Raw genomic sequence first — 18015 nt, forward strand, 5'->3', positions numbered from 1 at the left:
ATTATAAAATTATTGCCTTGTAAATAAATCATAACAAGCTTTTCGTGCAGGTGGCCATGTGCCTGCCAACTTATAAATCGAATTAAAGTGGTAAAAAGGAACCAAGCAATTATCGGAAAGACCGAGAGTTTTCAAGAAAACCCATTCCTGCTAACTAACATTGAAGCCTGAATCAAGACCGGAAGTCATTAAAAGTTACACCAAAAAGCTGACACAAGTCACTTGAAGTGTGAATTATGTTTATACAATAATTTGCATATGTTCCCTCCATTTCATTGATTACGATCCGAATCGGTTATAAGAGACTGAGCTCTTGTGTAGAATTGTTCCTGAGGGAACTACCGTCCCAAAAACCGCCTTGTTGTGTTAATTATCGTTAATTTCCACGTTCCTCAAACGTTTCCATCCACGTAAGTTTCATTTGCAAAATAGTATCGTGAGTCATAATCGCTGCATAAATATGATAAGCAGAGCCTCCGAAGGTTAATCTGGAATCTGCATAATACCAAGGAAGAAACGCCGCCAGAATGGCTAATTCGGGAATGGTCACCAGTCGTTTGATCTTTGGCGGATTAAGAGCGCTTAAAGCGTCCTCCATTTCCGAAATCCGGCCAATGTGTGGTATAATCAGAGTGATAGAAACGCCATGCCAGAAGTTGATCCTTGAATAGCATGGTCGCCCGTCAATCTCTCCACCAGCTCCTCGTCTTTTTCCATTTCTCCAAGAGAGAAGGCATCGTTCCCTCGCCTGCTCTCGCGTCATTTTCAAATGTCGACCAATCCGGTTACAGGTAGGGATATGTTTACCCTCATTGGAGGAGTGAAGGACAACCAGTTCCTATCCTTGCCGAGCGGCGCAGTCGCGTGTTCGGTGTGGCCAAGTGTGGAACTTGAAGAAGTGTTTGCCGTTTCTAGTTACCGTTGAGGTTTTCCCCCGTCCGATTTCCCATTTCTATGCCTACGTGATAGTGCTTTTCCTTTGGTTTCTTACGAATTTCGCGTGATATGGAACGGAGAGGTTTTGGTTTTTTTACGAAAAGGTCAGTTTTATTTTTATTTACATTTAGTTTGGGTTGATTTTGCGCGCGATTAGCAAGAGGACCACTTCGATTTATCTAAAACGGTACGTTTTTACATCCTTCATGTTGGTTTTTGCGTTTAAAATGGCGGCGATGGCTTAGGCTCTGTCTTTGTCTGAAGCTTGCATGCGCCCGATAGTGCTGTCTTCGTCTGTGCAATTTTTTTCTTTTCGTTTAAATTAAATGGAATCGGATGGAAAAACTTGACCTAGTCCGGCATGAGGTCGCTAATAGCCCGTCGGCGTCTTGCTGGATTTAACTGCACGTTAATTGCCAAGAGTGGGGCTAAGGAGTTGCGGCGACTCGGATACATCTGCTTGAAACGTGCAGTTGGTAGTAGTGGACTAGTGGTAGTTCCCCTTTAAACGGCGCTACTCGGAGCGTGTCTGTCGCGTTCGGAGAACCGTTCGAGATATCGGCTTGCTTGATTAACTGCTAGGTAATTTCGGAGATTACACACGATTGTTATTATGAAATCGATGATGGCCATGTTTCCGTTTCCCTTCTTCCTCTTCATATTTAATAACTCACAAATTGTCGACCCAAAAATAAACCAACTACAAATCAGCCCAAACAAAAAATTAACGCTACTCCAAATTATCTACACCAGGGTTTCCCAAACTGTGGTTAAATTTATAATGAATTGTGCAATTTTAATAGCCTCTTTCAAATAAATAACCTGTTTGTTAACGGATTTATCAAAAATTAAAATTAATAGAGACGAAAATGCTGATTCGTGGTTGAAAAAGTTTGGTAAACGCTGATCTAAAATTTAAAATGGATCTGGGACATGCAATTCCCTAGTGGGGAGAGCCATTGCATTTGCTCCACCCACATAATGCCACCAATAAAAACTACTGGCAGATTCAATCTACATAAAAATGTTTAGATAAAACTGATGATAATAGGCCAAAACTTGCCACTTCCATCTAACCACCTTGTTAGTAACCATTTTTATTGGTTACTAAGACAATACAATGGGTAGGGTGTAGGTAATTTTTGCGACTTAAACATAAGTTAAAAAATGAATAAAACAAAAACCAAATGTTTTTTTTTTGATACGATCAATTCCTTTGGTTCTACATATAGAATTAAAATTGTTGAAATGTTTTTTTAAATTTATATCTATTTAAATCTAAATTTTTAAATCTACCTTCATTATTAGTAACCAATTTTATTGTCAACTATGAATATGCAATGGGAGGGGCAAATTAGAAGTTAGAAGGGCTAGAGTATATCCAATTTCATCAGACACAGACATGCCAGGCCCACTTTGATGCTAATACTTAATAATAGTTTCAAACTTTCAGTTTCGGTATAAATTTCATAGTTTGATACTATTACTGGCTTATTATTATTAGTAAAATTAAATACATAATTAAATAAATGCTTTAAAAATCCGGTTTTAAAAGCTACGGATTTGCGTACTATAATATGTTGTACATTAATTATTAAGTAATATATTTACAACAAAAAATGCTATAATTTTTGCGTGCGAGTTACGAAAAATACCTACTTTTTGTTCTGTATGTCATGATAACACTGTAAAATTTTGCCTATTATTTCAAAACTACTCTGTAAATGTTTTAACGATTAAGGATTCTTTAGCATACAGTTTTATTTAACCCCCAAAATTAAAAGTAGAAACAACCTTCGAGATTCTATAAACTTAAAGAAAAAGTAATCTAATATCCTTGGTAAAAAATTAAACAATATGTATACACTTTTAAAATATAAGAAGTCCGTTTCTCTCGAAAAAATGTAACCCCAGAACAACTCACAAAAATTGACATTTCAAATTTGGATGTTAGTGACAAGATATTTGACCAAAAAAACATGCACAAACTAACAAAACTAAAAAAAATATGTTCACCTTTATTTAAAATATCACAAATTATTGAAATGTATATGTATTAGACTTTGCTAACATAAATAATATAAAAAAAAATTCTACGAACTCATGTTTCCAATTAAAATCTAAATTGGCCTCTAAAGTCGATTTTTTCAGTAATGAACACTATTAAAACTGAAATGGGAGTCAGATTATTATGTTACATGAATGGATCAGTGGAAATTTTCAAGATTAAACGAAATTTCTTTTATTAGGACCAAAACTAAAAGTTTTTCCCTTTATTATAGTTATATTTCAGACATTTGCGACAAGTGTTGTGAAAAAATGTGAACTGTGAACTTGTCACAGATGGTCATTTTAAAGCTCCCTATCTAGAAACAATTTCTTCTGTGTATGTTGCTTATCAAAAGTATGCAAGTGATGTTGGGTCTATGGTTCAATAAATACTCATCACAATAAGTGTATAAATATTTATTCCCACATGTGATATTTATGTGTAGATTTTGCTTTGTTTTTTAACTTTTCATAAATACATCAATTATTAAATATTATGGAGATCAAAAAAATGGTTAAAAAAATTGAAATTGATTTAGCTATGGTAAATTAAAAAGGCACACTTGAATTAGCAATGTTCTGTTTATTTAACTGGTATTTATCTTAAAGTCGTTATTGCATTTATGATTGCCATTATGACTAATTAGAAACACAAGCAGCCACTTATTACTAACATCCATCACATAAGATATTTGCACTTTAATGACTATTGTAAAAATACAATGGCTTTATTATTATAATTAGAAAGTGCTCGTATACATATTCATTTCGTGGATACATTCGTTCCTATTTCTATTTTTATTATCTCCCGCTATAAAAAATAAAATATAGGTACATAAAAAATTGGGAGCTTTTCAAAATTATAGTTTGTTTCGTCGACAATGCCGCGTAACGAACTTTTGCGGTCGAAATTCAAACGAACATTGGGTTAAATTATACGTTTCAGACAAATTTCGTGTGACAGTATAATCGAGACCTCGTTTGGTTCAATTTTCTTTTTTCCTTTTACAGCAAAAGGTTTAAATTCATATAAATACGGACACATAATCTGAAATAATAAAGAGCGTCAGATAAAATTTATACCAGACAAATGATTAAATTTTTTAATGCAATTCGCAGAGATTAGATTTATTTTACCATAGCCAATCCAATTACGACAGTCGGCTTGCCATCCATCATCAGTATTGGGGAAAGGGAAATGTGGATTGTAACTGAAACACCTTGAATAAAAATCCGATTTTTCATGATTAATATGCAAATAAGAATAAAATAAATAATAATATAAATTTTTCTCGTAGTCCTGCCATCATTATAATAAGAACGCACCAAGTGTTGACAATAATCAAGCAGCATTGTGTATGCATCCGGTAAATTTCCATTTTATAAATTGCCTTCTTTTCCACTCCCCGTCATCTACAAAGCCTTACAGAATTTAGAGAGAAAGAAACCGGAGATGAATGTGCAGATTTGCAAATCTGTGGAAGGAACGATCGGCAGGTCAGCGGATTTGTCCTCAGGAGGCTTTTTTGAAAGTGGTGTATCCCCAGGGGGCGGAGCACCATCATGACGTTGAAATATGTAAACCACACTTTGGGATTGTATGGAAATGGGATGAGTTTGTTTACGAGCCGATTCTTCGAACGATCCTCGAAAGTTTTTTATTCCGAAATTGTGAAGTTTCTTTCACTCGAGCCAAAAATAAAGAATAGATTACATTCGGCCATAAAACGTGAGCCATTTTAATATACCAACTGGTTGGGACGTTAATTTGTTTATACAGTCCATGCAATAAAACTAGAAGTTTCATCTTCCCATCCACCCTGCTCTATGGATGCTGCCTCTCCTCCTCCCTCGTCGCCCCTACCAACCCTCGTAATTTTCCTGTCGGTCGCACCCGGTGCACCAGACCTCCCCGGGGGTACTGTCGGTGGTTATATCTGGGGGTGCATACACCCCCTTCCCCAAATCATCTGTCGCAGCACCAATTATAATACTTCTTTCGCCTCCTGGTGTTTTTTTACTCGGAATTTTATCCAGGTGACGTTTTTAGCCGAATATTAAAAATTCAGGATCAAAGGAAAGCGTGGAAATGCAAATGTACTTTTTATTTACTTTGTAAACGAAGGGACACGTGGATAAATTAAAGTAATCAACAAAGCAAATAACATTTTTCAGACACGTATCTACATGTTTTTTCTCGAAAAGGTGAATATTCGCGTATACGAACGTGTTTAGCAATGCATGTATTGTAATGTTTGATAAATTGTTTAACCTCAACATCATTGATGTGTGTACAAATTAATTGAACTGTGTGACAACAACAGTTGGTTTGCTTTAAATGTTTTGATTAGTTAGCCTGCAAATTCGTACTTGGCAATTATGTTTTTCTAAGTGTTTCCTAATTACGATGACAGACAATAAAAATCGGAGAATTTCTGTTCATTTATTAAAAAATAATAAAGGAAAGTCGTTAATATTTTATTGGGTTTAAAGTGGGCTTTTTTATGTATACCCACTACAATTTTCAACAGAATTTTTATTTTGATAAAGTGGACCGGATTTTTTAAGCTCTGGAAATAGAAGAGACATTATAACTAAAATATTCCTATAGGGTGGAGAAATTGAATAAAAAGTTCAAAAAATGTAATGAGATAGACTCACTGAGTCCAATATGCGCGACTTTCCCCTATATCCGGCCATTCTTTATATCAAAAAATGATCGGAATCTATGTTTCACGTCACATCCATTATTTATATCCTCTCAGAAAACGCCAGAGAACAAGAAAATAATTCAGTATGAAATTCAGGATGTCCTTATCGAGATTCTAGGAAACATTTTCGAATAGTTTAATTTCTGATCATGTTGCTGTACCTTCTGAGAAGTATTTTGAATAATCGAATTAATTCACGATATCTAAAGCCAATCTGTTGACTCTGTCACCTTTCCACTTGGTCTAAAGTAATTACAAGCATCGAGGAAGCAGCTGTCTGCTAACGCTTATTTTACTAATAAGCGAAAAAGACAACTTGAAGCTTGTAACTGTAAGTCCGTCGGGAGGTAAATAAGTAATTACCGTGCTGTATTACAAGCCAAAGGGGCTGGAAAACAGGTAGTCTAAGCTCGAAAATTCCGAGGAACGACCTTGTCGGTTTATTAGGGCCAGTCGAGGAATTGTTATTTTTACAGACCGGCCCAGACTCCATTTTCTGAAAGTGCCATTAAATCATAAAAACGAACGGCGATTAAAATTTTAGTTCTGCATGAACCGGCCGATGTGCCTCGACCGATCGTTATGTTAAAAATCAAACCGAAATTTCGAGTGTCTTGCAAGAAACGCAAAACTCCAATAACCGTTTTTCAGTACAAACGAATGAATAAAGGAAAATTAGGACCGAAAGAGTAAGTGTATTTTTAAATCAGGGTGTGATTGAGGAGTCCAAGCACGTATATATTGGTGGCGGATCTGATTTAAAATAAATAGCCTATATAGATGCAGGATGGGCACTCAAATCTAATAAGTGTAACTAACTCAGGGTCCTGCTATCAGTAGTCTGCCAAGGGTGGTTTAAAAATGGAAAAAAGCTGCAACATTCCCTGAGGCAGAGTGTGTGGTGATTGCATTCGACCCCAACGTCTGCGAATATAAAATAATGGCGGTTTTAATAGCAATACATGGAAAAACCTATCCGTTTCTGGTTTCAAATGCAAAAATAAATGTTTTTTAACAATGGAACTAGTACTGTAAATATTCAACAGGGCATAGAAAATGCAGAAACAGGTTCTATGATGGCGGAAGTAATGATTTAATCGATGAATATTTTATTCTGTTGAGTGGAATTTTAGGCAAGTGAAAATGTTGTGGCATCGCTGCACTTCGGTTTGGTTAAATAAAATATCGCAATCTTGAACGAAAATGCTCGAAAGGAATGTTGAAATGGAGAGGACATTCAGGGAATATGCAAATGTTAATTTGAGTGGTTCGCTATATGATAACAAGCAGTGAATATTTCAAGGGGTTGCAATGTTATTTTAAAAAATACCTGTATTTTAATAATAAGAGACCTTTTTGTTCGAGACGGCTTTCTGAACTCGAGTGAAAGTAACATTAAAATTCATTTATCCGCTCTCCCGCGTCTCGAAACATAATGAATAATTAACAGCTCCAGGAGTTGTCTCAATTATTTTACTTTGTATTTAATGAACATCTCCCGTGACATTGCTCGATTCTGTAAAAAAGACCAGTTTCCAATTATTCGAATTTATACTGATTTTATTATGAAAGCGGCAGATGTTTGGAATGGGTCCGGATGGAATGAAAAAATTCGGCCACCCAGTAAATCAACTTTATTGAAGTTTGGGAAACGGTCCATCCACTTTATTAAAAATCTCTAATTACTGCTTTTACAAGTCGGAATCTGGTTTTTGGTAATGGCAAACCGTATTTTTGCAGATCGGCCGAGTGAAAGTATTTTTTCGAGATATCGAGAAAACTTCAGGTATCAGTTACATTTATTTCTCCCCAATGGCTCATTTCAGTCTCACTGTGCACTCCAGAGAAAGTGCTTTATTTTTTTAATGAAAATTCTGTCAGTTATTGTTCGGCACAATATTTTTCTTTTATTTTATTCGATTCAATTTCATTCTTTTTTACTTCCAACGAAACAAAAGCCCAGCATACCCGTTTTACCAAAACGGTGTTATGGTAACATGCAAAATTCATGGTGTTTTCCCACATTATACGTGCTTGTAAGCCGCTCTCAGAAGGTAATTTTAGTACATACATCCGCCTTCAACACATGATATGTGTGGTCGTAAAACAAAAGCCCCTGGCTTTATAACCCATCCAAAGCATAAGCATTTAACGAAATTCCGCCATAGAGAGAATTAATGCGCTACAATACTTTCAAGTCTTCAAATCCTACATTCTGTGTTAAAGAAATTAAAAATAATGTTGTTTAATTTATTACATCAAGAGCAATCCTAAATACTAAAATAACTTTTTATACTACATTTCACCATCAGTCAAATTTCAGGACTATATAAGTAATAGGCTTTATATTTCATTACCTCAAACCACAAATTTTTTTTCAAGCAAACATACATAATTATTTTCGAAAATATCATTTTCCATAATTGCGAATAAACGACAATAAAAATGAATATAAATCTTAAGAGTTAGGCATGTTAATGTACTACCTATTGTTGTTTTATTCACTGTGCAGTATATTTATTTTTTAACAAGTGATTAAAGTAATGCTTTTCTTTTGCCATATGGTTTTCGGAAGAACATAATCTAAAAGGATGTTGATTGTTTTTCCTACAAAGTAAAACTCCTATCTTTAAAAGAATTCAGATTTTTTAATACTAAAGAAAAGTTTACTTTGTTCAAATATGTTGAAGCATTTCATTGTATGCATTACTATGTTATTGTTGTGCTTTTAAATGTGGGTAAAAATTTAGTAATCAAAAAATTATTACTCACTGAAATTTTATCTTATTTTTTATTATAGGTCTCAACATTACGACAATCTGCAACAGGCTGACAGTCAACAGCATCAAAAGCAGCCACTCAAAGACACAACAAACACAAGTCCATCAACAAAACAACAAAAATTTAACAACAACGAAGACGAACAACCGAGCAATCAAGAACCGGAATCAACCCAACGCGACCCTTCTGAAAGTAACAATAATCAGCAAGCGAGTCGATCCCTTCAATGCTTAGAGACTTTAGCTCAAAAAGCAGGAATTCACGACATAACAGCCGACGATTGTAAATATGACATCGCTAACACACTCCTAAATTTAGATCGCGGCCACGAGAATTTAAGACAAGAAGCGAATAATCAATCAAACATGAGCGAGATTAAAAGCCAGCAACAGGTAAGTCAATCTTCCCTCGCAAATATTGATAATTTTACAACTTGTGTCTTTAGCAAATCGCTGATGCCAACGCTCAGGCTCAGGCTCAGGCTCAAGCTCAGGCTCAGGCCCAAGCACAGGCTCAGGCCCAAGCCCAAGCCCAGGCTCAGGTCGTCCAACAGCAACAGCAACAAATGCAACAAGTGGCTATGCAGCAGCAACAACAACAGCAGCAGCAGCAGCAGCAGCAGCAGCAACAACAACAACAACAGCAGGAACAGCAAGCCCTCGCTCCTGCACAAAGTCCCCATATGCAGCAGGTCGCTGTGACTTCGATGGGCCCCCCTCAGCACACCGTCTCGATGCACCAACAAGTGGCCCAACAGGGTCAGGTGATTCAGACACAAAACGGTCAAGTTCTGGCAACGGCCCAAACGGGAAGTGCAACTTTAACCACGATGTCCCCATTGCAACAGAGCCAAGCCCATCCTCAACAGATCAGCGCCGACTGGAGCCACGGCCGCGTCCAAGTCATCCAAAATCCCACTTATTTGCAACAAGTTTACAATACGCAAGGACAACTTCTGATGCCCAGCAATATCGCCTTGCATCCCGGTATTAACCCACAGCAAATACAAGTGATTACGAAGCCTTTTCAAGGAAACCAACTGACTCCTCATATGTTGACGACGGCGCAAGGAAAACACGTACTTCAGGGTAGTCAAGCAGGTAATTTACATTAATCAGACGCAAATTTGGGTTTATTTTATGCTTGGGGGATTTGCAAATAGCTACTTTTCCGGGGTATACGACCATTCCGACCATTCCGACGACGCAAAATCAACAAACTCTGGTTTTGAGTCAATTAGGAGTGATCAGCTCGCAACCGAATATCTTGCCCAACCATTCGGCTACAGGCAATGGCCAGGTGGCGCAGCAGAAACAGCAGGATATGCATAAGGTAAGTCGATGTTCACGTAATTTCGCACATTGGAACACTCCAACAGTCCGAGAAATAGTCTTGTAGCGAAATACGAGGTGTCATGGAGGTTTACACGACATTTAACCAACAATACAATACGTCCAAACAATTACAAAATAGTGCTTTTTGTACCTTGAAGTATGTTTTATATTGAATTCTAAAAGCCATTCAAATGAATAAAAAACAAAACTTTATTGTCCTAATTAAAACTATTCGAACAAAAAAAATAAATTAAATTAAATGGAAAAAAATAAACGCTAAGTTATTAAACTAAATGCTAAGTGTAGCGGCATTTATACTATACTAAACGATAAGTAAAAATACTAAACGGCTATTTTAAAATTACAGAAAGCGGTTACAAAATAAAACGAAAAGAAAAGTAGGGAAATTAATTAAATGCATAGCAGTGTAGTACTTAAACGTCAAATATTTTTGTTCATTAAAAACGGTAAATATTTAATAGAAATACAGTTAAATGATATAGATGCTCATTAACAAAATAAAAAACAAGGCAAGACAATGATTGCAATTGTTCATCAGTAAAATAATAAATGTTCTGTAATACAATAATTAATACCAGGTGAATAAAAAGTATGGAACCAAACGTTTTTTCCTTATACTATATATTTTTTGAAAAAACTAATTGATGAGTGATAAAGTACTATAAAAATGTGATGATTTAACAAGAATAAAATTTTTCGAAATTTCCTTGTTTTTGAGTTCTACAAAAAAAATATTTTTTTAAATGGCAACCCACTATAAAATCATTTTCCTCATAAAAGTTATACTCTAAGGATTACAACTATCTGCTTTATATTTAATGTTTTCAAAAAAAAATTTTCACATAAATTGCAATTTTGACAAAAAAAATGACATAACTCAAAAACAAAACAAAATTTCGTTCTGAAAATTCGATCACATTTTTTATATTACTTTAATTTATATTAATTATTATTTTCTGGAGGCAAATGATTAAAAATAAAACCGCTTGGTTCCATACTTTATGAATATAAAGTACAGGGTGAATACCCTGTATGTATAACATAGATTTTTTCGCTGGATTTTGACTCAGAAAATGCCTTTAAAGATAAATATTGCTTCCACTTTTTTTTACACGTAGCAAATTTTATTTTAATACTTCGCATTCCTACTTAGCGTTAAGATTATTTTACTTATCAAATCAGATTTATTTACTTAGCATTGTGCAAATTTTCAGTTTAGAAAAAAAGTTGCGGTCAAAGCGACGTGTTTTATTGATGGTTGAACCTCTTGCATAACACCCTGTATGTCCGTGATTGAATTTGTTCTACTTAGGTAATGGCCGGACAAAAGGTAATGCAAAAAGTGGCGAGTAGTACGGGTGCTGTAGCTCAAACACAACAAGGACAATGCGTACAAGTATCTCAAGCAATGCTCGGCTCTCAGCCGACAGCCCAAATTATCAGTCCGTTACAAGTAAGACACTTTGCTAATACTCCGAATTTTTAAGTCACTTTTACACTGTGTCAAAAAAGTTAAAGTATATGACCGCGTCACTTTTATCATTTCCGTTTTTATGTAGCAAAAACTCACCCCGAGAACCTGATAGATTGCAAAAAGTGTGAGCATGGGCTTCTTTGACTAGTGTATTATTGATTCGAGACTACGAAAGACGTAACTCGGAAAATGAACCTGTTATTTACTCAGTTTTTCACACAATAGTGATGTTATTCCTGAGGCGAACTACTTTTGAATTTTTTAGCCGGGAGGCCAGCCCATGCAATTCGCCGCTCCTTGGCAGTTCACAAATGGTCTCCAGCAGGTTTGGACAACAAACGGGATCCAATCCCAGGCTTTGTTGGCCGCTCCCAATCCAATTTTCATCAGGGGAACTCCTCCCGATGGATCTCCAGCCCAGGGAATGTTTATCCAGCAAAGCCCTCAAGCTACGACGATTCAAGCCCAACAAAATCGTAAGTTGGCAATCGTATTTCCATTCGAATGTATTAATAATTTTCGCAGCTGCGATAGCAACCCAAGGAAATGTGCAACAGATCAATAAACCTAGACCAGCGAATGAAAATATTCAACCGAAGCAACCCACAAGTAGGACGTTAAATATATTGCCGTCGAACACAACAAATATTAGACCGGCGAGTTCAGCAGTCTCCACCCAGACCATCGCAGCGCAAACTCCCGTATGTATTTTTACTGTGTACAGCGAAGAAAATTGCTGGATTTGTGTTTAGGCTTCCATGGGTGGAAAACTTGGGACGAAAATACGAACGAAAGCACCGCAAATCCGGACTTCGCCGGCTCCCAAAGCGGATGCCTCGAACCAAACCCAAATTAAACCATACGCAAACATCCAACAGCACCACTTGGTCGGCAACAAGTAAGTTTTTAATCCCGATTCATTTCAGTGGAATCGGTTATTCTTACTTTCCCTCAATGAAGTAAGAAACACCAAAGTGCGCTGTTCGGAAGGGGTTCTAATCCCGACTGAATTGCGTTTCTTAGATTCCAAACATTAATGAGAGATCTCTGAGTTGAACTTGTGAAGGCTTCAAGTTAAACTTCGTTCCCCTCTCGACACTTTATTTCACGTAAAGTGTCTTGACTTTATCAATTTATTGCTTAATTAGAATGGTCGTGATGAATACTTCGACCGGTATGACGCCAGTAACGCCGGGATCTCCAATGTCGGTCGATAAAAATCAACAAATGGCCAATCAGAATAAAAATCAAGTACAACAAGGACAACAGCAGCAACAACAGAATCAGCAACAAGCCGTACTTATGCAACAACAGGCTATTCAACAGCACGCCATACAGCAACAACTGCAGTTCCAACAAGGGCAGCCTCAGCATATACAACCCAAGCCCATGATGAGTATGTGCACACATATTTTTACTACTACTAGCTCTACTAAACAACTTCAATAGACATTTGTTGATTTAGTAGGTTTTTAACCAATCAAAAATTTTTATTTCTACCTTCAGATCTAGTTGAAGAGAATTTCTAAATGTGTAACAGAGGCTTGAAAAATTACAAAAAAATAATATTACGCTTTAATGTAATTCAGTCTAGAATTTTATAAAAACATAATTCATTGTGTAACCGTTTTCTTTCTCTACTTGCATCTAAAATGCATAAAAAATAAGATGTACGAGTATGTACATACAATGTTGTGGGCAAAAATGAGCTTCTTGTTACACAAATTTTAATGAAAAAGATTGTTTATACAGAAAAAACTTATTTTGCAAAAGATACAGGCACCTATTATAAAAAAAAATGCAATAAATTTCATGTAATTTATTGAAATGAGCTCGAAGCTCGAATTCTTTAGCTTTAATTTCAAAATTGTTACTCTTTCAAACTAAAAACTGTTGGCGGTGTCCAATTTGTCCCGGTTTTTCGAAATTTTCTCAGATGATTTTGTTGCTGACGGTTAATGACATAGTTTTCAAATTAAATCAAAAAGCGGAACTGCCAACTTGTTTATTAAAATTACCATGAATGAATTTGCTAATGGTGCCAACGTTTAGCAGACTGTTTTCCGTTTAAAAAAACAAACAAACTATATGTCAATTATTAATTAGTGTCGGAATTATTGGAAAGATAAAAATAACAATAATTCTCGGTAATTTAATAACAGTTTCCTTTCCAACAAATATCAAACGCTAAGTGGAACAGCGCGATAATTGTGGTATCAAAAGAACACAATTAATTATCACATAATTCACAAGAAAGACTATGTTGTGTAAAATGAAATAGCGACCTGGAAATTCTATCCATTTATTTACATTGCAAACACAGTGAAGCCATATTTTAGTCATTCTGACACCTGTGATTCAAAAACCTGTGTAAAATTGACATTGTTTAATTTTTTCAGTGCAAACAATCCAGGGTATTCCCCAGCAACAGTTGCAAATGGCGGGCGAAAGACCCATAATGCCTGTCGTTTCAATGTCACAAGCTGGAGCCCAGCAAGTGCAACAAGCCATCCAGCAAACCATCCCTGGAACATTACAACAAAGTCTCCCGCTTCAATCCAACCTGGCGGTCACCCATCAACCCATGCCCATGGGCATGCTACATTCAGTATGTATTGCATTTGGGAGTCAGGTCAAATTAACTACATTGCGCTTTTATTTATTTACAGCAACTTACTCAAATGGCACCTGCAGGAACAATCATTGGCCAAATTCAGACATCTACGCAACCTACAACGATGCAAGTCACTCCAAGTCCGTCGCAAGTTCAACAAATACAACCAGGCGCACCACAAACAATCACTATTTCAACACCACAACAAGTCCCCTTGCCCCCGACGGTGCCCCCAGTTAAAATCGAACAAGGCGAAGCGGCCACAGCTGATAGTGCGACGCAGGGAACGGCTACGATGATTGCGGAACCGAACAAAGACGCACCGGGAGAGGGTGAGTTACGTTTTTTTAATTAAAAACACTGTGGAACTGGCTCTTGTTGCGAATGTTTGAGTAATTTAGAAGATCTAACCTTACTTTTGGTTTGATTTGTTTTTTGACATTTGACAGTTAATGCGGCAAGTTTTGAATTCATAGCTTACTTGTTGAATTGTGAAATAATACGCAAAAATTAACATAACCTCAGTAGTGTTGTTAAAAAAGGTTTTTTGTAAGTAAATACTTTTTATTTATACTTAGTTTTGATTTGAAAACATTTATTATGTATAAAAAAGTTGTGCTTCTTAGTCATACGGAAATTCACAACAGTCAGAGCGCATTCAAAAAATTGTGTTGTCAACAAAAGACTACATTTTTATGTTAATTCGCGTATTATTGTGCACAAATTGTGGTTTTTATCTACTTTTTTTTTTTGAAATAATTCATTACTCGTACATCTCATATTTTTACATACTAAAAATTACTATTTGTGTTTTTATTTTTGTAAATGATGCCCCACTTTTGGGGTATTGATTTGGCCCAAAAACAGTTTTTAAACCTTAAGCAATATTTTTTACCTTTGGTGAATCATAGTTTTTATGTATTTAAATTCGACCTTGTTCCTCTTTTAACATTTTTTCAAGTAATTAACAAAATAACAATATTAGAGTTAGATAATTTTATTGATATAGCTAAAGGTACATTTTGTATCCTTATGTGTAAATAATGGCAATTGTTTTATTCCTTGTAAAACTTCTGCGATTTAACAAAAACTGTTTGATTTTACATTTTTGCATAAGAACAGTTCTTCATTGACCTTTTCCTCGTTGCAGTGGCCTTACCCCATTCCGAGAACAAAGACACAAATCCGTCCAGTGACAACAAACCGCAGTTAAGTACCACCGAAACAACGGGTGTTCAACCGGTACCAATCCCAGGGACAGTCCCCACGCAGCCCTCCAATATTCCAGTGTCCGAAAACGGCCTTCCCATCGCCACAACGGCTGAAGAAGTGAAAGAGCGGTGCCCCCCTAAAGCTATGGTGAAACCACAAGTCCTGACTCATGTCATTGAAGATTTTGTTATTCAAGAATCGTCTGAACCTTTCCCGGTGACCAGAAGCGCCCTCTTGGGCGACGTGAAACCCATTCACTCGTCCAACGACAAGGAAGATGAACCTCCTCGTAAGTATTAATTTCATATCCCCTATCGATTTAAAATCAATTACGTCACGTTGATAATAATTTGAAATAATTTATCAAGTATTGATTTCTTTTCATTATTGATTATTTAAACACAACCTGTGTTTTATTCCAGGTAAGAAACGAGCTTCATCTCCGTCGAGTAATGGAATTGGGATGTCGCCCAAAGGTGAAATGGCTAAATGCGAAGCTTGTGGTACTGTCGACTTACGCGCCAAATTTAAGAAGAATAAGAGGTTTTGTTCCCTGGCTTGTGCTAAAAGGTGTGTCATTCAATTAAGATAAATTCTTCTTTATTTATTTTATTTTTTAGTGTAAAATACAAGACCGATGATAAGAAAAATTGGGACAAAGACGGGATGGAAGTGGACGTGGATTCCGGTACTTCTGGTGCTGAGAGTAGTTTGAGTCCTAATGAAGAGAATGACAATACACCAAAAGTCGATCCATTGAAGTGGAGTGTAAGTTTTGTCAATTTTTTTTCTTGTTCTTCTATTTAAATGGACGATTTTTCTAGGTTCAAGATGTGTGTGATTTCATTAAGAATCTGCCAGGGTGTTCTGACTACGCAGAAGACTTCTTGATTCAAGAAATCGACGGTCAAGCTTTAATGTTGTTGAAAGAGGATCATTTGATGACCGCAATGGCGATGAAATTAGGCCCGGCTTTGAAAATCGTGGCGAAAATAGACGATATGCGAATCGACAAAGAGCCGCCTAAACAGAATTAAATTATTCTAATTAGCTAATTATACGTTATTTAAGAGTATTTATACAATTTGTTTAAGACTGTCGAGTGATCTGATATTTTATAGTGTATGTATGAGAGAATTTCTACGACTGTGTGTGTGTGTGTGTGTGAATGCGATTAGTATTAATATTGACTGCAATTCCATTATTAACAGTTTCAAGCCGTTATGACACAAAATCTATTTCGTTTTGATTCCACTGATAATTACTAGGTTTAAAATAGAATATTATTTAATTTTTGGTATGTATTAATACCAGTGTACATAGTGTGTATACAATGTTTGCGTTCAAAACAATTTATTATTTGTATATATTTATAAATAATGTCTTTTCGTAAGTCCTTATAATAGCAAATATCTAAATGAAATTCAAAATTTCTGTTTATAAAATTTATGTAAATAAATTTTCTGTGCAATCTTCAGTTTAAAAGAATTGAATGTTAGTTTACAAATTGATATTTGTTACTATTACTGCCACTTATGATAATAAACATTTGTAATTTGTAAAATGAGTTTCATTTCCGACCTATATCCGATCCTATTAATTTTAAGAATAAAAAAATACCTACATTTTTACACATGTTCTTGTAGTAGAGGATACGAATTAGGGTCGACCTTCACCCATCTGCTTACCGGATGAAACTTATTTTTTATCAAATTTAATATGCAAAGGAATGTATTGCGAATGGGTTGCCTAAAAAAATATGTTCAAGGATATGATTTATTAAAAATACAAAAATTAATAATTTTTTATTACTTCACCTACTTGCTTACCAGAAAAATTAAATACCAATCGAAAGTATGAAGCCTAAGGAGTATGAAAAAATTGGGTTGCCTACCTTTTTCTGTTCACTACTATTGGGTTGCCAGGTATGAACAKGTGAGTCSATGTRGTAATTTGCACCGATCTGCTTGCGCAATAAATTATATATGAAAATAAAGATAATTTTATTGCGAACACGGTGGTATAAGRTTGCCTGYGAAAAAACGTTCATGAATGAGGGTTGCCGAGCTTTAAAATTGAAAAATCGGAGCAAAAAAGATGTGCGACAGAGAGGTTAAAACTCAGTGGGACGTTGGAGAAAACTTCGAAAAAAATTGGAAATACAAACTTATTTTGTTAACTTCTTCAGTTCTCATTATTTTTTAATGTTTTATGTTGGACACTAAATAATAATTGTTTCATAACACAAGGATGAATAATTATATTTTTAAATATATTATTAAAAGAACTAAAACTCATCAAAAAATCAAAATTTGTAGATGTGCCAATATTGATAATGATAAAAATATTCTAATACAAAAATACTTAAAAAAAGTCAAATTCTTTTCATTGCTGAACATTATGCAGAATTCAATTCAACAAAATTAAATGGACCTTCTAATTCGCAAGATTCGTTTTCTTTTTAATTCACCTGAACAATGTCCTGTTGATTTTAAAAAACCATCTAAAAACCAACCGAAGTTTTCAAGCCACAGTTTCATACAATCTGTAGACCTGATTTGTTGAGGTCCTGAAATCTTATACGGAATATCGAACTCTTGTCGACTTTCTGAATCTTTGATGGCGGTAAGTACCGATCAAAAATTAAATGTATTTCTGTATTTTATATTTTATAATGACAATTTTTTTAATACACTAAAAGTAAAAATCCCATAAGCCGCGTTGTTTTTGTTACTATGACAGCGACAAAAGTTTGCCCTAACTATTACAGCGACCAAACGGAACCTAACTTTTGAAAGCGTCTGAATCTAGTAGTACTTTCCATTAAATTAAATAAACTTATTTACACCTTATTTGTTAATTTAGTGATTTACGTATTCATTA

The 18015-nt window shown here is 35.4% G+C and overlaps 2 protein-coding genes across 3 annotated transcripts in view; one reads left to right on the plus strand and one right to left on the minus strand.

Moving 5' to 3' along the window:
• Positions 1-14349, minus strand: part of LOC123013518 (D-2-hydroxyglutarate dehydrogenase, mitochondrial) — a 90703-nt gene extending 76354 nt beyond the window's left edge. Inside the window, exon 1 of the mRNA XM_044412077.1 lies at positions 13984-14349. The gene's annotated coding sequence lies outside the window, so the exon portion shown is untranslated. The remainder of the gene's footprint in view (positions 1-13983) is intronic.
• LOC123013516 (polyhomeotic-proximal chromatin protein-like) lies at positions 859-16711 on the plus strand. Of its 2 annotated transcripts, XM_044412075.1 has the most exons (15): positions 859-1040; positions 8497-8869; positions 8923-9577; positions 9640-9809; positions 11145-11285; positions 11572-11782; positions 11832-12007; positions 12059-12204; positions 12455-12702; positions 13706-13914; positions 13976-14252; positions 15071-15421; positions 15555-15702; positions 15753-15900; positions 15957-16711. In XM_044412075.1, the coding sequence occupies exons 1-15, from the start codon at positions 1006-1008 to the stop codon at positions 16167-16169; spliced, it is 3501 nt and encodes a 1166-aa protein (XP_044268010.1). In that variant the 5' UTR covers positions 859-1005; the 3' UTR covers positions 16170-16711. The 2 variants fall into 2 exon arrangements, with proteins under 2 accessions (XP_044268010.1, XP_044268011.1); XM_044412076.1 differs by lacking the exon at positions 11145-11285.
• The last annotated feature ends 1304 nt before the right edge of the window (positions 16712-18015 follow it).

The sequence above is a fragment of the Tribolium madens genome, unplaced genomic scaffold, assembly GCF_015345945.1.
Source record: "Tribolium madens isolate multiple individuals breed KSU strain unplaced genomic scaffold, Tmad_KSU_1.1 Scaffold_96;HRSCAF=242;Tcas5.2_LG5, whole genome shotgun sequence".
Classification (NCBI taxonomy): Eukaryota; Metazoa; Arthropoda; class Insecta; order Coleoptera; family Tenebrionidae; genus Tribolium; species Tribolium madens.

Excerpts from the sequence above, each read along its gene's own strand:
- LOC123013516 (XM_044412075.1), top strand. The coding sequence starts at position 1,006 with ATGGAACGGAGAGGTTTTGGTTTTTTTACGAAAAG. Across the intron at positions 8,870-8,922 it reads AGATTAAAAGCCAGCAACAG|CAAATCGCTGATGCCAACGC; the intron begins GTAAGTCAATCT and ends TTGTGTCTTTAG. Across the intron at positions 11,783-11,831 it reads GATTCAAGCCCAACAAAATC|CTGCGATAGCAACCCAAGGA; the intron begins GTAAGTTGGCAA and ends TAATTTTCGCAG.